General features: G+C 54.1%; 1 protein-coding gene across 1 annotated transcript; it reads right to left on the bottom strand.

Annotated features, from left to right (window-relative positions):
• Positions 1-798: 798 nt before the first annotated feature.
• On the bottom strand, positions 799-24,172 carry KLHL22 (kelch like family member 22). Its single transcript, XM_065890098.1, has 6 exons — positions 23,912-24,172; positions 18,668-18,833; positions 15,149-15,867; positions 10,644-10,836; positions 3,264-3,497; positions 799-1,217 (listed from the first exon to the last, which is right to left on the bottom strand). Exons 1-6 carry the CDS (start codon positions 24,136-24,138, stop codon positions 852-854), a joined length of 1,905 nt encoding a protein of 634 aa, XP_065746170.1. The 5' UTR covers positions 24,139-24,172; the 3' UTR covers positions 799-851.
• Positions 24,173-25,263: the final 1,091 nt, after the last annotated feature.

A 25,263-nucleotide genomic window follows, 5' to 3' on the forward strand; every position in this document is an offset into this window, starting at 1 on the left:
GGCCCAGGCATCTCTCTCTCCCTCCCCAGGTGCTAGGCTTTACTTGGGGCTGAGATGGCCACCTGGGACTGGACTAAAGTTCAGAGAAGAGGTCCTCACCAGGGAAAATGCTCAAGTGGGCGGGCAACCAGCTGCCACCAGACTGCGGCGGGCGTCCTGGTGACACCCTTCTAGCCTGGGGGTGGGCTCTCGGCCTCCCATCACCCCCAACAGCTCTGCCCCCCAGAAATCAAGCTTCCAGGGCTGTAGCCTTGGACAGGCTGTGAAAGGAAGTGAGGCCATGGCCAAAGGAAAGCAATGCATACCTCGTGTAAGATGATTTATTTCATTTATCAACAACATGGGGGCCGAAAAGCCCAGCTACAGGGCATCATTTTATCACAGAATCAGCCTCAGGCAACCTGATGGATCTCTCTCCCCCTCCGGCCCTGGGAGCTGCTAGGCAGGCGATGGGCTCAGCACGCCCCCTCCCTGCCGACGAGAGGGACAAGATGTGCTCTGGCCCCCTCACCAGGGGCCAGTCCCCAGGTCCCTTGGGAGAAGGGCGCCCTCTCGGCCCAGTAGGAACCAGAACCAGGGAGCAGGGAGGCCAGGACAGCTGGTGGCGGTGCAGCCCGTCCCTGCTGAGGAGGAGAGAGCCTGGTGAACTTCAGGGGACCAAGCCCTTCCCGAAGGTTTCCCACTGTGGGGTGATCCACAGCCACAGGTCTGCAGGGCCCCAAAAATACCTGCCGATGGGACGTGGCGGGAGGGAAGGCCGCTGCTAGCCTGGGGTCAAGTGCTCCAGGGCAAAGTGCTGTGGGGGAAGCTGGGAGCTACCACCCCCCGCACCCCCCACCTGGCCTGGGACCCTAGTCCTCACTGGAGTTGTCAAACTCCTCCCAGTCAGACACACTCATCACCTCAGAGGCGAAGTCCGGGTCAGCCTGGCTGCGGTCAGGCGTCCCGCGGGGCGGCTCAAGGAGCAGGGACCGCGGCAGGGTGAGCACGCAGGCCGCCAGGCCCGAGATGGAGTTGTCCAGCTGCGGGCCCTCCTCCCAGCAGTCCTTCTCCACGTCATAGATGTGCACATAGCCAGTGCGGCTGCCCCGGTTGTGCGAGCGGCCACCCAGCACGTAGATCCTGTTGTCTAGCACGGCGATTCCGGGCTCACCGTGCCCTGCTGGGAGCGGGCAGACGGATGACCACTGCCCGGACTTGCAGCTGTAGCAGGCCACCTGCAAGGCAAGGCCCCAGGCTCACATATGAGGCTGAGGGACGCAGTGGGGCTGTGGGCAAACGCACCCCCCGGAGGAAGGGCTCGGGCCAGGCTGACGCTCTGGCCCCTCAGCCAGCCTGTGGCCCCAGGAGTGTGGGTGTCTCCCAGTTGGTCTGGGGGTGCCAGCTCACTCCCCTCCACCACTGAAGCTGAAGACTCAGACCCCATGCACACCCAGCAATGGGGGAGGTGCAGATAAAATAAGGAAACAGGTGCTTGCTAACTCATGATGACCATCAACATTCTCTTGGGGGATCCCTGGCGGTCCAGTGGTTAGGACTCAGTGCTTTCACTGCTGGGGCCTGGGTTTGATCCCTGGTCAGGGAACTAAGATCCCACAAGCCATGCAGTGCAGCCAAAAAAAAAAAAAAAAATCTGTTCTCTTCAAAATTACTCCAAACAGTAAACAAATACATGGGAAAATGTTCAGCCTACTAGTAATCCAAGAAATGCAAAACAAAACATCAGGGACAAATTGTCAGCTGTTAACCAGCAGCCACTGGGGAAGAAAAGGCACAAGCCCGGGGCTGGTGGAGGCGTGGTGAAGCTGTCCTGCTGTGCACCTGTCTGACCAGCCAGCACAGCAATGTGCAAAATTATCAAGAGTCACTTGGACACTACCCTCTGACTCAATGATGATCCCCTCCGGTCCTCCAGCCGCAGGAGGAGGAATGGCCTTCAAAGGAGCCTGTGCTCAGCTCTCTGGGACTTGTATTACTTTACATGGCAAGAAGGACCCTACAGACTCATTAGGGTGGGGACATGGAGATGAGAGGTTATCCTGGATTTTCGGGGGGACCCACCTAGTCACACAAACCCTTGGAAACAGAAGGGAAAGTCTGATGGGGGCTGAAAAGGGAGGGGAAGCTGCCGCTGCTGGCTTAGAAGAGGAAGGGGCCTGACCCGGGGGACGTGGAGTCTTTTAGAAGCCAAGAAGGGCTTCAGGCCACAGCAGCCAAGGAATCGGGACCTGAGTCCTACAACCACAGGGAACTGAACTCCACCGACACCCTAAGTGAGGAGGCTGTGGATCCTCCCCAGGCCCCACAAAGGAAAGACCCCTGGATTGCCGTCTGGTAAGAGCCACAGACGTGTAACACACTTGTGTTGATTTAAGTGACTAAATTTGTGGTGATTTGTCCTGGCTGCAATAGAAAACGAAAACGCTAGAGCCCAATGGTTCTCAACACTGGAGGATCCCACCCAGGAACTTCCAACTCAGTGGGTCTGGGAGCGGCCAGAGAATCTGCATTTCTTATGAGTTCTCATGTGATGTGGGTGCTGCTGGCCCGGGGACCACACTTAAGAGAACCACTGCTCTCACCTCAGGAAATACCCCAAAATACCCAAAAGCTCTAAAAAGCAAATATTACTTGAAATGTTACCTGGAATAGCCACAGCTTGACCAACCCAAACGTCACCAGTTTGGTGGAATTCTGCACAGCCACTGGGTGGGGTGGGGGTGGGGTGGTCATCAAACTAGAAGACACGCCCACAACAAACTTGAGCCAGAAACCAAATGGGATGATGCTCTTTGAGTAAAATTAAGTGGAAACAATGCACAGGTAGGAGGACTGAAGCTAGTGGCACAGGGCCAGGTTATGGGAGTTTTTCTTCACCCTTCTCCATTTTTTCAAAGCTCTGCAATGTGGTTACATTAACTTTATGTAATTAAAGTTTTTAATAATAATAAAGACAAGTGAAACTCTTCCGTGTGATACTCTAATGGTGCATACATGCCATCTGTCTAAACCCACAGAATGTGCATCACCAGGAGTGACCCTGGGCCAGTGTAGGGTCATCAGTTATAACAATGACACCCTCTGGTGGATGCTGAGCCTGGGGAGGCCGTGGTGTGTGGGGGCTGGGTGCACACGGGAAATCTTCCTGCTCAACTTGGCTGTGAGCCTAAAACTGCTCTAAAAATTAGTCTGTTACAAGGGAAACCCACCCCCATGGCAATTTTTATCGGTGATAAGCAGAAGGTAGGCACTCCGCTGCTCACCTGGTGCACGTCCCTCCTGTAGCCCGCGTCGTTGTTGCTGCCCCCGACCACGTACAGCTTGTCCAGGAGGGTGGCCATGCCATGCCAGGCCCGCCGCACTGGCCCGTCAGCCAGCATGTGCCAGGTGTCGCTGCCCGGGTCATAGCAGTGGGTCTCCTTCAGGTAGTCCTCGCCCCGGCGGCCACATGTGATGTACATCTTCCCATCCAGTGTGGCACCCGCATGGGCGTACACCTGTGGGCCGGGAGAACCGGGGGTGCGCGTGTGTGCACGCGTGTGCGTGTGCATGTATGCAGCCCTGCCGACATCCTCCTCATGGTCTGACTGGATCTTCGCTGGGCACACCATCCTTGTCCCCCACCCGACCTCTTCCCAGTGGAAGATGATTCAGGGCCCTGAGGTGACGCTGGGCTTCTACAAGAGTAAGAACAGAATCTCTGTCTTTCCCCTGCCCCTAAAGGTGACAGCTGCATGGGGACCCAAAGGAAATCAAAGCCTTGTCTTCAGTGAGGCCCTTGGTCGCCTCCACCTTTCCCCCACCCCTGACTCCACTTTCAACATCTGCTTGTTTGGGGCTTCCCTGGGGGCGCAGTGGTTAAGAATCCGCCTGCCAATGCAGGGGACATGGGTTCGAGCCCTGGTCCAGGAAGATCCCACATGCCGCAGAGCAACTAAGCCTGAGCACCACAACTACTGAGCCTGCGCTCTAGAGCCCGCGAGCCACAACTACTGAACTCACACGCCACAACAACTGAAGCCTGCGTGCCTAGAGCCTGCGCTCCGCGACGAGAGGAGCCACTGCAATGAGAAGCCCACACACTGCAATGAAGACTAGCCCCAGCTCGCCTCAACTAGAGAAATGCTGCACACAGAAACGAAGACCCAACGCAGCCAAAAATAAATAAATTAAAATTAAAATTAAAAAAAAATCTGCTTGTTTGCAAATAACAAATGATATGACCTGGTGAGCACAAAAGTGAGATACAAAATCAAACAAACAGCAGTCTTCAGTTATGAGAGAAAACTCAGCCCCTGCTTTAGATTTTGGTCCTCAACCTCACCCCTGCTTTCCACTGCACCCGGGAGGCACACCCTCTCTGCCCAGCCGGCCCCACTGCCTCCAGGCCCCCCTCTCACAGCCCACAAGGGCCTCCTGCTGTGCCCGTGTGCTCTGCCAGCAGAGATGTCCTGCAGGACCGGGAAGCCCCAGGGCCTGTGTTACAGGGCCGGTCACTGACACCCAGGCTGTGGGTAGCACAGCAAGGGGCTGGAGAGGTGGATGGGGCAAAGGGCAGGGGACAGAGCAGTGGGCAGGAAACACACCATGGGGCTAGGTCTTCTCCCACCAATGGTGGGCATCTGGGGAGGTGTTTTTTTTTTAACTAAAGTTTTCATCTTGAGGTAAGTGTAGATCCACATGTAATTGTAAGAAATACAACCACCCCGCATCCTTCATCCTGACTCCCTGGGGGAAGAGCTTGTGGGCCTCAGCACATCATAGCCTGGGTGCTGACGTCGGCTCCATCAAGACTCAGGACGTTTCTGTCTCCCTCTTTACAGTCACATCCACTCCCCACCCTCCAGTCCCTGGCAACCACCACCTGTTCCCCACGTTGTCGCTTCCAGAGTGTGGCTTGAATGGGATCATGTGGTATGTCACCTCTGTGACAGGCCGCCCACGTCGATGTGCAGACCCAGAGTTCCTCTCCGACTCCAAGCAATTGCTCTGCACCGTGTACCTGCCTGTTTGGTGAGCCTCTCGCCCATGGAAGGACATCTGACTGGTCTCCAGTTTCTGGCTATTACCAATAAATCTGCTGTAAGTATGTGTTCAGTTTTTTTCTCTGGGGTAAATGTCCAGGATGGCGACTCCTGGGTCACATGGCAGTTGGAAGTTAACTGCACCTAGTATTGTCACATTTGCCATTTCAGCCGCTCGACAGGCAGTCTCCCTGCTGTGGCGTCCAGTCTGCATCCCCTAACTGCACGTCTACATCCTCCCCGTTGAAGTGTCTCCTCCCGTCTTCTGCCTTCTTTCCGGCAGGTCCCCGTGTGTGTGTTTCTCAACGAGTTTCGAGGGTTCTTTACACATATTAGATCCTAGTCCTCTCCCAGGTACTGGTTTGCAAACATTTTCTCTCACGCTGCAGCTTCCTCTCATCCTCCTAACAGGGACTCTTGCAGAGCAAAGTTCTGCAATTTTGAAGAAGTCCAATTTATCATTTTTTCTCTTTATGAGTCATGCTCTGGGGGTCGTCTAAGTACTCACTGCCTAGCCCCAGACCCCGAATATTTTCTTCTACTTTCTCTAAATGCTGTGGAGTTTTGTATTTTACATAAGTCCGTGCACCATTCTGAGTCAATTTTTGTGTAAGGTGTGAGACTTGGGTCGATGTCCATTTTCTTGCCTATAGATGTCCAGTTGCTCCAGTACCACTTGTGGAAAGGTAATCCTTCCTCCATTCAACTTTTTCATCTTTGTCAAAACTCAGCTGGGCATGTTTCTGTGGGCCTATTTCTGAGTTCTCGTTCTGTGCCACTGATCTCCGGTTCTATCCCTCTGCCAATACCACAGTCATAATTACTGTATCAAGTATATACGTAGTAAGTCTTAAAACCAGGTAGATGGAGTCTTCCCACTTTATTCTTCTTGAAAGTTACTTGAAGTATTCTAGATCCTTTGCCTTTCCATATAAATTCCAGAATCTCATCTACATCTACAAAAACTCTTGCTAGGATTTTCATAGGAACTGTGCTGTATACCATATGTCAATTTGGGAAGAACTGACATCTTTGTGTCTTGGAATTCATAAACATGATATGTTTCTCCATTTACTTACATCTTCTTTTATTTCATCAGCACCTATACTTTTCAGCATATAAATCCTAAAAATGTTTTGTTGGATTTATACCTAAGCATTTCATTTCTGAGCAGTTGTAAGTGGTGTTGTATTTTTAATTTCACTGTCAACATGTTCATTACTAGTATACAAAAATACAGTTGGTTTTTATATGTTTATATGATATCCTGCAATCTTGCTAAGCTCACTTATTAATGCAAGAATTTGGGGGGGGTACATTTAGATTTTTTGACAATTTTGTCATCTGTAGAGTCAGTTTTATTTCTTCCTTTTCAACCTGTGTGTGTTTTCTTTTCTTGCCTTATTTCACTGGCTACACCCTCCAGGACTGTGATAAGACTGGTGAGATCAGACATCTCTGCCCTGTTCCTTACCTTAGGAGAAAGCATTCCATTCAGTCCTCACCAGTAAGTATAACGTAGTGGTTGGAGTTTTGTAGATGCTCCTCATCATGTCAAGGTAATTCTTCTGTTATTTTTTTCTATCGTTACTTTGTGAGAGTTTGATCATGAATAGATGCAAAATATTACAAGAGCCTATTTCTGCTCTGATATGATCATGTGGTTTTTAATATGGTGAATTACACTGACTGCATTTCAAATATGGAACCAGCCTTTGGTCATGAATTTCTTTTTCAGGGAGAGGAGCTTCTATTTGCTAATATTTAGTTAAGAACATTCATATATATGTGTATCTATGACAGACTTGTTCTTTTGCGGGGTGACTGTTTTATCTGGTTTTGGTATCAGGGTAATATTAACTTCAGAAGAACTGGGAAGTATTCCCCCTCTTCTATTTTCTGGGAAAAAAATTGGTATTGGTATTATGCAGAATTGGTATTAACTTTTCTTTAACTGTTTGGTAAAATTCTCCAATTAAACTATCTAGACCTGCAAATCATTTCCTTAACAAGTATAGGCCTATTCATATTCTACTTAGTCTTGTGTGAGGTGTAGTAGGTTGTGTTTTTTGAGGAACTGGTCCATTTCATCTAAGTTGTCGAATTTACACACGTAGAGTTGTTCATAGTATCCCCTTATTATCCTTTTGACGTTGGCAGGGTTTGCAGTAATGCTCCCATTTCATTCTTGATATTTTAAATTGTCTTCCCTTTCTTCTTTGTCGGGCTTCCTAGAAGTTTGTCAATTTTATTGATCTTGTGGAAGATCCAGTTGTTTCACCGACTTTCTCTGTTTTTCTGCTTTTAACTTCATTGATTTCTGCTCTGGTATTTATTATTTCTTTTTTTCTGCTTGCTTTGGGTTTCATTCTGCTCTTATTTTTCTTTTTCTAGATTCTTGAGGAGCTTAGATTACTGATTTAAGATTTTCTTTCCTTCCTTACTGTATGCTTTTAGTGCTACAAATTTCCCTCTCAGCACAGCTGTAGCTGGGGTGCCACAAAATTTGACATGTTTTCTTTTTTTAAAAAAAAATATTTATTTACTTATTTGGCTGCATTAGGTCTTTTCTTGGTCTGCGTTGGGTCTTTGTTGCTGAGCACAGGCTTTCTCTAGTTGTGGTGAGCGGGGGCTACTCTTTGTTGTGGTGTGTGGGCTTCTCACTGTGGTGGCTTCTCTTGTTGTGGAGCATGGGCTTCAGTAGCTGTGGCACGCGGGCTCAGTAGTTGTGGCACATGGGCTTAGTTGCTCTGCAGCATGTGAGATCTTCCCAGACTAGGGCTCGAACCCATGTCCCTGCATTGGCAGGCAGATTCTTAACCACTGTGCCACCAGGGAAGCCCTGCATTGGGTCTCAGTTGCAGCACGCAAGATCTTCGTTGTGGCATGTGGGATCTTTCATTGCGGTGCCCAGGCTTCTCTCTAGTTGTGGTGCATGGGATTAGTTGCCCTGCGGCATGTGGGATCTTAGTTCCCCGACCAGGGATCAAACCCGAGTCCCCTGCATTGGAAGGTGGATTTTTAACCACTAGACCACCAGGGAAGTTCTGACATGTTGTCTTTTCATTTTCATTCAGATCAAGGTATCCTCAGGTCCCCAGATCCCTAGCTGGTCTGCCATCTTCTTTCAACCTTTTTGAGTCTTCTGAGTTTGTTTTACACATAACGTCCAGAGTTCTGTGTTGTACTGAGCAGGAGGAACCAAGAAGGACACATCTACTCTACCTTTCCAAAGGTGCAAGTTCTCTGGGAAGGTTTTTAAGTGAGCAGAGAAGGGCTTCTGCCGAGACCTCCTTCCTCTCCTCCAAAAGCATGGGATGGCCACCCTCAGGTCTGGGCCGTGCAGAAGAGAACCTCTGACTGGAGGACTCTGCCCGCTGCTGGGGCAGGGAGCTCTCAGTCCACTGGGGGCACATCAGTGACCAGTTCCTAAGGATGCCACGTGGGTGGGACCCTGAGAGACAGGTGGGAGGGAGGGAGGAAGGGAGGGAGAGAGGAAGGGAGGGAGGGAGGAAGGGAGGGAGGGAGGAAGGTGTCCGCCCTGCTACAGGCTCTGCAGACACCCTGAAGGCCTCTGCAGTGGCTGCACACCCACATCTCCAGACCCATGGGCCCCCTGCCTCTCTGCTCCTCCTCTGGCCTGGCACCGCCCCTGCTCCTGAGCGGATCACCCCACCCATGGCTAGCACCCCCCATCTCCATCTCCAGGCTGACATTCCCCGAGCCTGGCTTCCAACCAGATGTCTCCAGCATCTCATGTTTGTCACTTTCCACATGGAGCCCTTCCTTTCCTGTTCACTCCCGAGCTCACCTGTGCTCTGAGAGAGCGGCCTAGCCACCACACAGCTGCTCACACGGGTGGCCTGGGAGTCTCCATGGCCTCTCATTCCTAACCCATCAGCAAGTCTGGTCAGTTTACCTCCAAGCGACACGTCGAATCTGCCCGTCTCCCTCGTCCCCCACAGCCTCCACCACAGCCCACACCAGCCTCACCTCTGTCCTGATCACCCAAGTGCCCTGGCCCTGCTCCCCTAACACCCTCTCTTCACATGCATTCCCCATGCTTCCCCTCTTCCTCCCGGCCTGGAAGGTCCTTCCTGCCTCTCCCAATGGCTGCCTGTCTTCCGTGGACCTGGTCTCACTGACATCTCCTCAGACGGACCCTCCCCAAACAGTCCAGCAAGGTCCATCCTGCCGAAGCCCCTCCTTAAGCACCACTCAGCTCGGCCCTCAAGGTCCTTTACTCATCTGTTCAGTGGTTGAGAGTGGTCTCTCCCACTAAGTTGCAAACACCATGGGAGGACCTTGGTCACTTTTTATCACCACTGGATCCCCAGGACTTGGTATCCAGAAGGTGCTTAATAAATAGCTGCTGAAGGAACGAACGGATGAAGGAAGTTAGGAACCTGGACACCAGGGAGAAGCTGGCTGAAGGCTGAGGTTGCCCCTCTGTGGCTACGCTGAGAAGTGCAGCCTCCCTGCCGTCCAAAGAGCCCCTGGAGCCCCTCCCCCACTCCCCTCCAGGACAGAGCTCAGGGTCCACCACCGCCCACTAGGTCTCAAGGACCCCTGGTCTTTCCCAAGAAAAACCTGCCCTCTTCTGAACAGGCAGGGAGTGCCCTCCAGAGGGGCTTCCTCCCCAAAGAGGCCAAGGAGCAGGGGGCAGGCTGGCTTTCCCTGCCTGGGAGGAACTGCGGTGGGAGCCCCGGGCCTTCCTTGGAGCTTCACGGACTGTGGAGAGGAGCTGGGCCCATCAGGGAGACCCCTGGGCTCCTGAAGTTGGAGTCTAAGGCCCTGGGGCTCAGGAAAGGGTGACAGGTAAGGAGGGGAAAGGAGGGGAGGGGAGGAAAGAGGGTCAGGGAGGTAGTAGCTCCTGCCAAGGCCTCGGGGCCGGTGCAGCGGAGCCCGGAGGAGAACCATCTTCTCTGCTGGGGGAGTCAGGGTGCCCAGCGGTGCTCACAGGCACTGGCACCCAAGGTGCAGCAGGGACCAGCAAGGCCCCCTCTTGCCCTGGGGTCTCATGTCTGGTTTGGGGGCCAGGGTCTCAGCACCGCAAGCCCATAAGGTGAGAGAGGTACCCCCATTAAAGCATCACTTTTGCACAATGAACGTATTTTTCACATCTTCAAGCTGGAACAAACCAAAGTATTGTGTAGGAAACACATGATTTAAAAAAACAAACCCACATGTAAAATATAACTTCTAAAGTGTTTCTGGCTTCTTGAAGGCCCCGTCCTTGGTCGGGGGTTGGGGGGAGGTCTGAGGCCACTGGGCCCTGCCTCCTGCATCCCTCAGGTTTGACAACTTGTTCCAGCTCATCTCAGCTGTGCTGAGGAAGAGAAGGGGAAGGCTTCTGTCCACATTTGACTGCAGGGTTAAAGCAGCTACCCGGGCCAAGGTAGCAAGACCCAGACGGGGGTGGAATTCTGGGGAAGGGGGTCTCTCCTGAGGCTGCTGGCTCAATCTCAGGAGTCCCCCACCCCAATCTTAGGGCACAGTCCAAGGAGGGAAGAGGGCTCTGATAATCGGCCGGTCTCCCTGGCCGTGCCTCCCACTCCCTCCACACAGCCCAGGAAGCAATGCAGCCGAAGAAGGGCCCCATGGGAGGGGTTTCCTTACCTCCCTCTTGAGCGGGGCCACGTAGGCCCAGGAGTTGGTGGCAGGGTCGTAGCGCTCCACAGTGGTCAGGTCATTGTGGTAGTCGCGGCCAGCCACCGCGTAGATGTACTTGCCCACAACACACACGCACAGGTCGGCGTGCTCCTGCTGCAGCGACTGGATCTGGAACCATCGGTTGTGCCTCGGGTCGTACCTTGTGGGGACAGAGGACAGCATGTCACCAAGCAGCCCCTCCCCTAGCACCCCCTCCCCCAGCCTGGAGGGTGGGGCCCGGAGCCTCCTGGGTTTCCGACCACAGCGCCAGGCCCTCCAGGTGTGACCTCACGGTGGTTTCTAGACCCTCCACTGTCCACTCCAAGCTGCCCAATGGCTGTTCCTACAACCACCTCGATCTCACCTGTCTCACGTCAAAATCCCCATGGCCCTGCTCTCAATCATGAACGCCCCCAATTATGGCCTCTCGACTGGACGACTGGGCACAACAGCCTCCAGGCCTCCAGCCAGCACTCCCTCAGGCTGGTCGCCAGGCTCCTATCACAGCCCACCTGACCCCCGTCCCCCACTGCCTGTGCATCTCCTATGTGCAGTTCCCGCCCTCCCCAGCGGGATTCCAGGACAGAGGCCCGCGAAGAGGGGAGGGGAGAGAAGCCCACCTCTGCTGAGCCCAGCACCATCACCAAAGCTCGCTCTCCTGACGTTGGGCCACCTCCATGCCCCTTTCAAGGGGACGCAGCTGTCCCTGTCACAGCCCTGCCTTCACCTCACCCCATCAACCTTCGTAAAAGAGTCTAACCCCCATGCGACAGTTTCCTCTATGCCCCCAGCATGGAGCTGCTCCTCCCCCCAGCCCTGCCCTCTCCTGCCTCCAGAGGGCTTCACTTTTCAGCCCGGTCTTCTCAGCCACTCCAGGACAGCCCACGGCCACCCCACGTTCTCTCCTCACACTGTTAATGCCCGTTGCCACCTCCAGCTGGTTGCTCACTGGTCCCACGTGGACCCCCGGGCTCCCTACATCCCACCCTTCGCTCACCAGCCAAGCCCCTGCTCACACCCAAATCCTCACATGCCTGAGCCCAGCAGCTGAGGCCCTTCAAAGCCCAGACACAGCCCCTGCCCCATCTCTCCAGGCCCCAGGCCTGGCACCCTGCTGGGCATGAGGCCAGTGTGCTATTTGAGTGGACACAGGTGACCACAGAGCCTCAAGGGCCAGGCCCGTGAGCCCGAGGTCCCAAGCCCACTCATCCCCTACTGCGTCCACTCTTCCCCTGGCTCCCCACCAACCCCGCCCCCAACTCCGGCACCGGCAGCTGAGCGTCGGCCTCTGGAGCCCCCTCACTCCATGCATGGCCCCTGCACACTTACAGCCTCTCTCTGATAAGTGTTTAATTCTCCACCATAAGACCAGCTCCGAAGCAGACAGTTTTCTTTGGCCTGTGCCAGACGCCCCCATTTCAGCTTTCACCCCCAAAACAAGTTAAGTGCACTCGACAGCCGCTTCTTCCCGCCACAGCCCCTCCCTGCCAGCCGAGAATACAGGAAACGGGCCAAGGGAGAGAGAGGACAGGCACCTGGGCCACGCAGACCCAGGTCTGGGCATATCTGGCCATCAGTTTTACTGTCCCGACGTTCACTCAGCTCCACACCCATGGGGTTATGCTGCCTGCCTAGAAAAGCTACCATGAGGGATCACAAGGGTCAAGTCATGTGACAAGGGTTCCTTAAAGGACCGTGGTCCATGTCTGTCTTCCCAGACCTGGTGGCGCACCTGGCTCAGGGCAGATCACACACTGTCCGCTCAGGGAAGGGAAGGAGGGGTGAGGTCACCAGCGGTGGAATCACTCAACAAACATCACTGCCCCCAACATGGACCAGCCATGGCTCTTGGCGCGGGCACCCAGGGCCCCCTTTTCCACTGTAGGTTGGGAAACAGGCCAAAGGGAGCAGAGTAGCCAAGTCTCCACTTAAGGACAGGTGCCGGGAAGGAGGAGTGACAGAAGGAGAGAGCAGGACCGGGAGGGCGCCTGAGAACGAGTGACCGGGCCCTGCCAGGTGGAGGTCCAGCTGGGACAGGCAGCCCAGGGCAGGAAGGCGCCTACCACAGCCTTCCTGTGCACAAGGCTTGTTCACATTTCACATGCGTCTCTTCTGCCCCATTTTCACCAGGGAGACGAGTCCCTCCAGATGCTTCCTCTGGCCTCCTGCCCTCACAGCACCCTGGGCTGGGTTCATCTGGATTTGCGGTGTCAGTTAAGGTGAATGAGATGAATGAAACACAAACACATACATACAGACACCACATCAATAATTCAGACATAACCACAGTTTTGCTGATTTCTTATCTCTCCACCATGTTCTGTATCCCACATTTTCCTCTTTATTGGTTTAATTTTCCACTTTGTCAGAATAAGTCCTCAAGTAATATTTTTTTCCTAATAGAAATAAACTAAACCATTGCATATAAGGATTCAAATCCTTCAGTCACTTTAATGCTGACTCTGGACCATCCTACTGCAAACTCACAGGCGAAACCTAGGGTTGGCATGAGAATGTTCTGAGGCCTTATTAAACTCAGTGATTGCTCTCACGTGTTTCCATGACTTAAGCCTTCCCATGATTATTGATGAAGTCCATTACAGTTAGGAACATTTTTTGAAACATACTGTAAAATATTAATAGCCCTGAAAATGCCTAAGGACAAAAACAAGTTATCACTCTATGTAGGGTCGGGGCATGTGGCAACATGGACTGGCCACCACCGGGTAAGGGTGCAGAGCTGCAGCTGTGGGAAGGTGCCCTAGTCACGTGGGCAACACAGACGCAATCAAGGAAAGAAAAGAGAAGTGTCATAGCTCGGAGGCAACGTGCTCCGACAGAGCTACCTTTTCACACGCTACAACCTGTTAAGTCCCTAACTCCTCAAAACGCAAATGCTAATTTACTGCAAAATCTTGTTTTCTTATATTCTGACAGCCTGTAGATTCTAAGGGCGGTGAACTGAGAGGAAAGGGCAGAGAACCAGACTCTTAACTCAAATTAAGATCCACCTGGCAGTGTGAAGAGTCCACCAGGAGATGAATGAAACTTTCACTCCGTAGAGATGAGACCCCGGGGTCTCCCCACAGCTCACCAGCCGCTCCGCACCGCAGCCTGCCCGGCAGGTCTCCCTGACCCCGCCTCCAACAGTGACCCAACCTCTGAGTGGAGTCTGAGGCTGTGGTTGTCAATCACGGAGGCTGACACCAGCACCTTCCAGAGTTCTGGTGGGTCTCACAGCACATGTTCACAAAAGGGAAACAGACCGGGTTTGAGAGACAGAGGTCAGCAGCTCATGACAGGACAGACTCTAGAGTATCTGCTTTGAAGATCTGGCCTTGGCCCTCCAGCTGGAAGTGGCAGCCCTTTGAGGCCTGGCAGGAGGGAGGCCTGAACCTGGGACTGCCACCACCCCCACGCCCCCCGAGTACGCGTCAGGTCAGGGAGACGATGAAGGCATGGTTTCCTCCCTTCTGAACTGGGCCCCCTCCCGTTTGACCACAAAGAGCTGCCAAGCTCTGGGCCTCACCAGTTTGACAAAAGTGATCACTTCCTGGGGTGGGGAGAGCAGAGGAGGTCGACAGACGGGGGTCCCCTCCTGGCTTGGGGTCCCCAGGCTCCCATCCAAGGGGCACGTCCAGGCCTGACCCCACCCTCAAGACGGAGCAGGAACAGGAACGCAGTTGGCTTCAGCTCACCGCTGCCACAGCTGGCAACCCCTCTCTCTCTGCAGTGCCATCTTTCAGCTTGTGGGGGGCAGAAACTTCCCCCAGGCACCAGACCTTAAGATCAAACCAAAGTACAGGGGAGGGGGCCCTAGAAACCTCCTGGAAGTGGAGGCCGTGGAGGTTTGCCCCACTTTCCTTGCTCTGACCAATGAAATGGATTTGTGGGATCCCAGCCTCGCAGACTGACAGAAACCATGGCCTCCCCGGGGCCTCACACCCAGCACATGGCTGATGACAGGGCCTAGGGGCTGGGGGGTGGGAGGAATTTGGTCTGAGGTTCAGCACTGCCTGTGGGCCTTCCCTGCCCCCCAGGCTGAGGACTGTGCACTCAGGGGAGCAGGGCGACAGGAAGCCACCCTCCACCAGGAGCCTGTGCGGTTACGAGAGCAGAGCTAAGTGGATAGGTGAGGGGAAGCTGGGACCAGGGGTGTGAGAGCAGAGAGAGGCAAGGTGGCCATGCTCCCAGGCCTGGTCCCCTCCTTCCTGCCACAACACCCCATCCCAGCCCTCACCCACAAGATGGTGGGGTGTGCTGAGGGGCGAGGGGGTTTCTGAGGAGGGGGGACAAGAGCGGGAGGGGGCATCACGGGCCCCCTTCCTCATCTCACCGCCATCCATGTTCTTCCCATCAACCTGCGCCCACAGAACGGGCACAGACCTGTTCAAGAGGATGACTGCGTTGGCCAGTGGCACGTGCCTGGCAGAAGCCACCCTCTGGGCAGCCACCCGGCCGAGGGCCCCTACCTCCAGCAGCGGGACTCAGCGCGGAAGCCCTGGACATTGTTGTCCCCTCCAATCAGGTACACGAAGTTGTTGAGCACGGCGATGCCCTGGTTGGACATGCGGGGCGCCAGGGAGGCGGTGAAGTGCTTCCACTCCCCCAGCAGCGGGTTCAGGTACTTGGCCTGGTCGCTGAGGACAGTGGACGGCGTGGAGTGGATGCCCCCGAAGCCCACGACGCACTGGAAGTCCGAGCGCAGCTCGGTTTGTGGGCCCTGCAGGCTGGGCTGCAGGCTCTCGTTCCGGTGGTACATGAGGGCTTCAGCCACTGTATCCCTCAGGGGGCTGGGGTCCAGCTTGTCGTGCAGCCGCTGCAGGACCTCGGCTTCCATGAGGGGGAAGCGCACGGTCTCCAGGAGCTTGGGTGGCTCATGCAGCGGGAGCCGGTCAGCCTGCACCTGCTCCGGAGGGTAGTGGTAGAGCAGGGCACCCTCATACACCTCCGTCTCGCAGGACACCTCCAGGCGGTTGCTGCTCAGGAGGGCATAGACCTTCTCCAGGGGCAGCTGGCGGTACTTGTCAGTCCGCGAGAAGGCCACGAAGTTCTTGAGGATGTAGGCGTCCAGCTGCTCGGTCAGGCGGCTCAGGTCAAAGAGCTCGGCCAGCCGGTAGACATCAAGGATGTTGTCCTCATCCACCCAGGGCGTGAGGAAGTCACAGCAGAAGTGGATGATCTCGGGGATCTGTGAACAGAACACATACATTGAAGCCCAGGCAAAGCGTCTGGGTGCGGGACCTAGCGCGGAGGCGCGGGTGGGGCTCACAGGCTCCGCCGGCCCCACTCCCGGCCACACTGGACACGCCCGGGGCTCACAGCATTTCGGGGCTTAAGTCTGGGCTTGGAGGTGGTCTCTGAGCCTCAGCCTCCTCGTCTGTAAAACAGGGATGATGTGGCGAGGAACCACCTGACACAGGGCGGACCCCGACACACGCCAGCTGCCTTTTGAATCAAAAGCACGGGATCTCCAGAGAAGTGCAAGCAGCAGGACAGCCACCACATTGTGGGGCAAGGACACCCTGCGATTAGGTAACCAAAGAACCCAGGAGGCAAGGCAAAGGCCCGGAAAGGCTGCTCAGGGGCTGCTAAGTTCTGCAGGAAAACTGGATTTCAGAATCTCTCAAAATGGGAATACCTCTCTTATCCAGCACCATCAACAAATTCATTACATGAAAACTAATTCTGCTGGAATTTGAAGCTTATTAATAAATGTTTAAAGTCTTTTTATTTTTTCTGGTTCTAGACACTTGGTGCTTGCCAGGTGACATGCTGAAGGCTGAATGGAAACCTGCAAAGTGCCAGGCGTGTGTCTCCCCCCACCAGGAACGTCCCCATCGTGCTGCTTCCTTAGGTCCTGAGGGTCTTCACTCGACCATCCATTTCCTCCCGAGCAGGTGCTTCTGCTTGGCCTCTTCTGCCTAAAATATTACCTCTGACCTCTCAGAGGCCAGGAGCTGAGCACCAGGTTCTGGGTGGAAGGTGAGGGCTGACAGCCCTGAGTGGGCCTGAGGAGCAGCTCCTGAGAACCAGGGACTGTCTTGCCCTCCCTGGCAAGGTCAAGGTCCCTCATCCTTGTCTCAGCGCAGGGACCTCTGGCAGGGAATCTCACCAAGGCCTGCCCCATGCAGGAGGCCCACGGGAGGCCCAGAGAAGGGAACTCATTTGCTCGGGGTGACCCAGTGGATACGGTCTCACTGACACTGGGATCCACGTCCCTGGGGATACCACGAAGGGCACAGCACATGGGGGACAGGCCACCAACAGCCACTGGCTACATGAACAAACATGACCTGGTGGGCCTGTGGACTCGGAACTGTTACACCAAGTAAAACTTGCTTTAAAAACAACATTGCGGGGCTTCCCTGGTGGCACTATGGTTAAGAATCCGCCTGCTGCGGCTTCCCTGGTGGCACAGTGGTTGAGAGTCCGCCTGCCGATGCAGGGGACACATTTTCGTGCCCCAGTCCGGGAAGATCCCATGTGCCGCAGAGCGGCTGGGCCCGTGAGCCATGGCCGCTAAGCCTGTGCGTCCGGAGCCTGTGCTCCGCAACGCAAGAGGCCACAACAGTGAGAGGCCCGTGTACCGCCAAAAAAGAAGAAAAAAAGAAAAAAAAGAATCCACCTGCCAATGCAGCGGACATGGGTTCAAGCCCTGGATGCCGTGGAGCAACTAAGTCCATGAGCCACAACTACTGAGCCTGCGCTCTAGAGCCCGGGAGCCACAACTATTGAGCCCACGGGCCACAACTACTGAAGCTCGTGTGCCTAGAGCCCGTGCTCCGCAACAAGGGAAGCCACCGCAGTGAGAAGCCTGCACACCGCAACAAAGAGTAGCCTCCACTTGCCACAACTAGAGAAAGCCCGCGCACAGCAAGGAAGACCTAATGCAGCCAAAAATAAATAAATTTATAAAAAACAAACAAACTGGGTTTCCCTGGTGGCACGTGGTTGAGAGTCCGCCTGCCAATTCAGGGGACACGGGTTCGTGCCCCGGTCCGGGAAGATCCCACATGCCATGCAGCGGCTAGGCCCGTGAGCCATGGCTGCTGAGCCTGTGCGTCTGGAGCCTGTGCTCCGCAACGGGAGAGGCCACAACAGTAAGAGGCCCGCGTACCGCAAAACAAAAACAAAAACAAAAACAAACAACAACACTGCATAGAAGCCCGGTATGTTAAAAATAAAACAAAACCAAGCCGGGCTGCCCCAAGCACCAGCCATGGCTCTGCCTTGAGGTCTGAGGGGAGGCAGCAGGTCTCTGAGCCAGCGACGGATGCAGCAGAAGGCAGAGCCCAGCTGGGAGGAAGAAACGGAGAGAAGGAGGCCGGGACAGAGGCGAGGGCAGGGAAACAAAGAACACGGTCACATTCACAAGGACGACTCGTCCAGACATGGACCCAGAGGACGAAGGTGGACACAGAGGAGAGCCTGGCGCTAGTAGAGTGGCTGTGGGATACACGGTGCAGGGAGCAAGGCAGTGTGCGGTGTGCTGGGGAGGGGGGGCAACGCCGACAGCGAGCACGGGGGGAGAGGTTCTGGGGGCAGCTGGCTACTGGAGGTAAGTGTGGTCCCCAGAGCAGCAATGAGGGGACAGGACATGGGGACAGAGGAGCTCTCTGAGTAAAAGAAGGAACTTCTGCATGAAGGCCGCCCTGGCTCAGCTCCACCTGTCCACCCGCCACTGAGAGTAAAGGCACAGGGCTATTAGGGCCCCGCCATGTGGGGAGCCTCCAGACACCCCCAAACAGGCTGCTTTTCCTACTGCCCCAGACGTGCTCTGACCTCATAAAAGGTCAGGATAAGGAACTCGGCATAAGACTTTGTTCCAGTTTCAGGACACGAGGGAAAAGCTGTCTTCTGAGCCAAACGAGGAGCCTGCCGACACTCTTGAGAGCAAAGGGCTCACCACCCACCCTCACACCACTGCCTGGCGGGCACCCGGGACCCATCTGGGCCTGGCTCTGCCTGCCTCAGACCAGGAGCCTCACCTGAAGCTGGCAGGCGGCGACCAGCGTCTCCTGGACGTTGCTCAGGCTGAGTTCCAGCTCGGACGTGTAAATGAAATGCAGGATTTGGCACATGGCATTGTAGGACACGCCGTGGATCAGGACTTCTTCCTGCTCCATCTCCTTCAGCCCCCCAGCAAACATGCCTCTGCAAAGGGAAGAAAGGAGATGGCAGGGTTACACCCATTAGGACGCCAGGCCGCAGAAGAGGGGCACCCAGAAGCGCCCACAGCTCCTGACCAAGCTTGGCAGCTGTTCTGGAAACATCCATCTAATGTGCCCCAGCAGCCGCACGTGAGCCTCTGCGGGCAGGACCATGTCTAGCGCGCTTTCTGCTGCATCCACCCGTGCAATTCCTGGGCCACAGCCGCAGCCCAGGGCACGTGGTGAAAGGATAAATGAATGGGAAACAAATGTAAAAGTCCTCCGCTCAGCAGCTCCGTACCCAGCAGCCACTAAACACCAGGAACCGTGCACAGAGCCAATGCGACAACAGTGAAGTGAAGCGGCAGGATCCCTATGTGCGTAGAGTTAATGCCAGAAGACAGACACGAAGACACAGGGCACTTCCGGTGGTGGAATCACTGTCAAGGACCACAACAGGGCATCTGACCGAGGAGTGCCCAGTGCGGGAGAAGAGTGGCTGGAGAGCGATGGCAGAAAGGCCCACGATGAGGAAGTGGAGGTGGCAGGCACCCAGGGCCCAGGGCCAGGAAGAGCTTGCAGGCAGGCAGGCGGGCAGGCAGGGCGAGGAAGAAGAGGCAAGAGGTGAGCCTGGGCCAGGTCCTGTTACCCCCGGGGTAGGGTAGGGTCTGGACCAAAACCAAGGCAAATGAGGTGCTCTCGGCGAGTCATACACAGGCCTGAGCAGAGGAACTTCAGATCTTGGGCTCCTTGGCCAGAGTGGAGAGGCTGGAGCAGAGGCAGGGAGGCTCCTGCTGGGCTGGGGAGGCCACACGGCTGGGGAGCTGGAGTAGAGACCACCCTGGGGCCGAGAGGAGAGAACAAGCGATGGAGGGAACCCAGGAGAGCATAGGAGGAACCCAGGCTGGGCAGGAAGACACCTGGCGGGACCAGAGTGAGAGAGGGCAGTGGGAGTCCCATTGTGGCTCCAACACTGTGGGCACCCCAGGGCATCTCAGCAGGGGTGTCAGTTAGGTGTTTGGAGGGAGGAGGCTGGCAGTCAGGGGAGGAATCTGGGCTGAAATATGACAGCAACACGGAGGTGACAGAGTGGCTATTGTCACATTTTATATCACACACACACACGCACACATACTCTCCCTCTCCCTCCGTCTCTCTCTCAAGACCTAAATTACACGAAAGGGTGCTCTGGTCACCAGCCCCCCTCCAAGGGTGGCACTATCCCCAGAGGCAGTACCCGCGCCTTAATCCCCACCTGGTTTCGACTTCACAGGACACCTTGGAGACAGCCCCGATCATCCGTACACACAGCGCTGCCCCTCTCTGTAAAGGCGGTCACAACTGATTTAACTGTTCCTGCCGGGGTCCACCTGGGTTACTTCTGATCTCCTGTTATTTCTCCCAGTGGATGGCTTTGCGCCCACGAGCTGTTGCTCATGTGAACGCCAGGATTAATTTCAGGAAAGCAACTGCTGGGTCAAAGAGTTTCATACACACACACTTGGATGGCACTGCCCACGGCCTGTCAGGTAGCGCCACCAGTGTGCGGGGAGCCTGCCCCCCACACCCTCAGAACCAGAGGAAGACGTCGCTCCAACTGCCAGGAGGAAAGGGAGAAATCTTGTAAACAATGTGACAGAGACTCTCTTCACAGGTTTAACAGCTGTTTTTATATTCTTTTCCAAACAGACCAGATGCTTTGCCCATTTTCTGTTAGACTCTGTCTTATCAATTTAAAGAAACTGGAACCTCTGTGCATCGGTGATGGGCATGTAAATTAGCGCAGCTGCTGTGGAACAGTATGGGGTTCCTCAAAAAATGAAAAACAGAATTACAGAATGTGATCCAGGGAATTCTCTGGTGGCGCAGTGGTTAAGAATCCGCCTGCCAATGCAGGGAACACGGGTTTGAGCCCTGGTCCGGGAAGATCCCACATGCCACGGAGCAACTAAGCCCATGAACCACAACTACTGAGCCTGCGCTCTAAAGCCCGCGTGCCACAACTACTGAAGCCCGCGCGTCTAGAGCCCATGCTCTGCAGCAAGGGAAGCCACAGCAATGAGAAGCCCGCGCACCGCCACAAAGTGGAGCCCCCACTCACCGCAACTAGAGAAAGCCTGCAAGCAGCAACAACGACCCAGTGCAGCCAAAAACAAACAAATAAATAAATTCTTTTTAAAAAAAAAAAGAACATTACTGATCTGTACACTTAAAAATGGTTAAGATGGTAAATTCTATAGGGTTTTTTTTTTTTTTTTAAAAGGATGTTCACCAAGTCCCCAGCAGGCGGGCACAGATAGCACAGACCACAAAGAGAACCCGGGCCACCTCTACTGCCAGGATGTCATAACCAGATGTCACAAGGTGCCAATGAGCTGCCTCGGATATGAGGTGGGGAGAACATTTCCTGTGCCAGCTTGTACCAGCCCCCAACCCCTCTTCCAAACCTTTGAGGTCAAGTGTGTTTCAGAATTCACAACGTTTCACCTGGAGAAACCCTTATCTGTGCCACATATGATGTCACACTACCCCCCATAGGGTCTAAATCAAATCCAAACACCTCAATATTTCCAAACCAAAATGTACAAAGACCCATGCTAAGTAGGACACATATAAAAGTACCCTCATATCAGTTCAGGGTGGGTTTCGTGGTTTAATGAATTTCTGCCAAACTTAGACTTTTAAAAAGCTGGCAATGTAGGAGAATCCAACTTCTGCCTCCCCCCTCAAAGATCAACGACTGTATAGATTGGACAGCTATCCACAAACAAAAGAGCTCCGGGAGGGACTTCCCTGGTGGTCCAGTGGGTGAGACTCCACGCTCCCAATGCAGGGAGCCCAGGTTCGAGCCCTGGTTAGGGAACTAGATCCCACGTGCCGCAACTAAGATCCCGCATGCCACAACTAAGATCCAACACAGCATGCATGCATGCATAAATAAATAAATAAATAAATATTTTTAAAAAACAAAACAAAACCAAAAAAACAGAAAAACCAGCTCCAGGAGACTTCCAGAGGACACTTGACAAGTTTTAGCAACGTATTAGAAAACAAAACAACTTTGAGTATCAGAGCTTTGAGGTTTGAGTATTATGAACTAGGATTTGCAAGGGAAAACAGTGTGGATGATAAGGAACGTTTATAAATGGTTACCACGGGGGTGAGGTGGGAGGGCAGGGATAATGTGGTGCTTTCCACGATTTCCAATTCCAGCAGCTTTTCAGCTGTGGCAGTGGATGCTGGATGTGACCACATGCCTGCTGACCTGTCTGTGGATGGCCACACGCCAGGTCGCCTCAGGCTGATTAGGGCCTCGCACTGGAAGAGAGGTTTCCTAACAGGGAACCAACTGTCCTTCCACGAACAAGGCCCAGCAGGCGGGGGTCTACTGCTCCACATGCCCAGGTCTCACTGAGCATTTCACACACTCTGATTCATAAGGAACTACAGCTTTCCGTGTGTTGGCTGGACACCGCTCAGCACCTGGCAGACACCCCACAGGGCGTCCCCTACAGGGCCCAGCCATGGGTCCACTACCCTCCAAAGCCCTTCCTTCCACCCCTGCCCATATCAGATATCTTCAGCAGCCTCACTGGGAAAAACCCTTTATCATTTCAACCTGAGTCAGTAACTGAAATGAATAATAAGGAAATAAACCCACTAAAGCTTGAGAATCATCATTTCATATGCACATACCAGAGATGAGTCTGGGTTCTCCCTGGTCCCAGTGGGAGGGGGTGTCATCCTGCACAGTGACCGGGCCTGAGAGGGGAACACCTCCCAGGACAGACCCGCTGGAAGTGGCTGCCAAAGGGCCAGGAATCGCTCCTGGAGGATGTGGGGAGACACAGAGTGTTTCCACCAAGAAGGGAGAGGTGGCACCAGTAACTGTCCTTTAGGAAGAGGACCATGACTGTGACTGTGACTGTGACAGTGACAGGATGGCCTACATGGGGAGAGAAGCTCCACCTGAAGGGCTTCGACGGTGTGTCCAGGAGGCCCTAAGCCAGAAGGACTCCAGTGCTTGACCTTCTGGGCCCTGAGGCCTCCCACAACTCTGCCCTGCCCACTGCCCTGTCTTCTCAAAGCTTGTAAAAGCTGAATCCTCATGAACTGAAGGGACACTGTTGTCCCTGGACATGTTTGCTCTAAGGCACCACTAACCACTGGGTCACCCTCTCCATAAACTCCTTCTGGAGAACAGGAAGCACTTAACCACATAGAAATATTTTGCTCATTAGTTCCTAAAGTTAAAAGATGAGAACTACAAATGAGCCTTGAAGACAAAAGAACCAAACAGAATGGGAGACAGAATACAGGGTCTCAGGTCTCAAGTGGGATGGTGGCACCAGCTCTGCCCAATGTGCTCAGGGCTGGGCTGGCGTCACGTAGGAGGTCATGAGAAACTCAGGGGACAGAGAACCCACAGGGAGGGTGGGAGGCCGAGGCCCAAGGGATGAGGAGGTGAGAGCAAGAGGTGGATGGCCAGGTGAGGGTGCGAACGGAGTGACTCCACATCACGTAGCTGGTGTGGACGACATGCATACGGTACTGACCACCTGCCTCGGCCCCCACAGAGGTCCCTGGGCCCGTATGGGCTTCCTGATGGTTTTACAAGAACACTGGGTGGGGCTGAAAAGTCTAAGGCATAAAGCATCATAACGTCTTTTAAAAAAGGCGTGTGTTACAAGGGCAGTGAAAGCAAATGCGGCAAAATGGTAACAACTGGTGTCCAGGTGTTTGTGATACTATTCTTTTCAATGTTTCCATAGGTTTGAAATTTTTTTAAATGAGATGATGGGTAGCCAGAGTAAAGTAGAAAGAAAATCTGTTTCACACCAAGATACTGTACTTATAGTAGAAAATTCATTCTAGAAAATACAATATCATAAGTAAAGCCAAGCATACCGCCTTTAAAAGAAAAAAAAAAAAGGGAGCACATGCCCCAGAGATGGGGCAGCTGAGAGAAAAACAGACCCCGAGCCCCCTATGCCTGCACAGCGAGAAGCGGGAGAAACCCGGGGTGCCAAGGCGTCCACCTGGTGCAGCCAGCATCCCTGCTACCTTACTATGCAGACTCACCTGAAGTAATCGCAGGACGCAGCCAGCAGGATGCGATGGGCCTCGATGTGCCTCCCCTCCACCACCAGGACCACGTCAAAGAGGATGCCGCTGTTCCGCAGAGCCAGCAGCCCCCGGAGCAGCGCCTGAGAGTGCTGTGCGCTCCGGTAGGTGTTGCTGACACAGTGCGGGTGGGAGGGCTGTGCCGGCAACTTGCAGAGCTGGGCGAACTCCTGCTCCTCCGCCATCCTGACCACCGCTCCCAACCTCAGCACCGTGGCTGTCAGCTGCCAAGACACAGGGGCGAGGAATGAGCCTGGGAGGCAGCGCAGCCTGTGCAGGGCTGGCCAGCTGTTCGGGTCCCTCCCTCCTGCTCACCTGTGCTTTCCCCGTGGTCTCAAACCTCTAATTCCCTCTCCCCTCCCACTGCTGTCCAAACTTGATGCCTTCTTCCTCCTGACCTGTGTCTCTTCATTGCCAAGATTCTCCTTTCCATTTTATCTGCTTCAGCATCACCATGAAACAAAAGGGTTCTAGAGACAGACGGACCCAGGCAGGAAACCCAGCCCCACGGTGGACTCAGTGTGGTGAACCTGAGTGTCAAGCCCCTCAGCTGAGAAAAGGGGACTACAAGCACCCAGCCCCTCGGGGCATTCTCAAATTTCCTAAAGGATGAAAACAAAGCACCAGCACAGACTAGGTTCTCAAGGGCTCTTCCTCTCTTCTATTGGGAAAGAACACTGGGTCCCCCCCACAACAGGAACGGATGAATAAAAAAGACAACAGGCCTAGGTGGTGGTACAGGGGAGGGTTCCAGGCCCTACCTTCTTTTACCGAGATTTTGAGTCAAGCACTGTAACTTCAAGTAAATTTGGTACATTCAAGATTGTCTGCATTGTCTTTTAAATTCAAGCTTAACTTCTAATAATTGAGTCAATATGTTCAAAACAATACAAACTGATTTGAACAGGAGCCTCAGAAACCCCATGAGTAAAACCAGCTACTGCAAACACATTTTGGCCAAGCACTCCAAGCCAACCACAAGTGACTGGGGGCAGCCAGTCCTACACCGAGCTGTGGGGTTTAGCTGTGCACTCTCCAGGCCACAGCACTGCCAGCCAGCGGACCACTTGCCACATCTCCCTTCCCCACCTCACGTTCCTCCACTATCCCCTCCCCAAATGTGCTTCTTTTTCAATCCCCTACAGGACCCTTGAAAGAAAAAAGGAAAAATAGACTCTACTATAAAACAGAAAGGTATACTGTATTATGAAACTTAAATTTCCCTCCCACTTATGCCCCCTAACCAGATCCTCTCCCAGAGGAAGCTATTCAACTTTCCTGTCACCCTTCCAGGTAGCACCTATGCATTT

Source organism: Phocoena phocoena, chromosome 13 (assembly GCF_963924675.1).
Source record: "Phocoena phocoena chromosome 13, mPhoPho1.1, whole genome shotgun sequence".
In the NCBI taxonomy this organism is placed as follows: domain Eukaryota; kingdom Metazoa; phylum Chordata; class Mammalia; order Artiodactyla; family Phocoenidae; genus Phocoena; species Phocoena phocoena.

What these genes read in the sequence shown, in the direction of transcription:
- KLHL22 (XM_065890098.1), bottom strand. Translation starts at nt 24,138, where the DNA reads ATGGCGGAGGAGCAGGAGTTCGCCCAGCTCTGCAAGTTGCCGGCACAG. An exon ending in TCGCCGCCTGCCAGCTTCAG is followed by an intron (nt 15,868 to 18,667) that starts GTGAGGCTCCTG and finishes TTCTGTTCACAG; the next exon opens with ATCCCCGAGATCATCCACTT. An exon ending in ACAGGAGGGACGTGCACCAG is followed by an intron (nt 1,218 to 3,263) that starts GTGAGCAGCGGA and finishes CTTGCCTTGCAG; the next exon opens with GTGGCCTGCTACAGCTGCAA.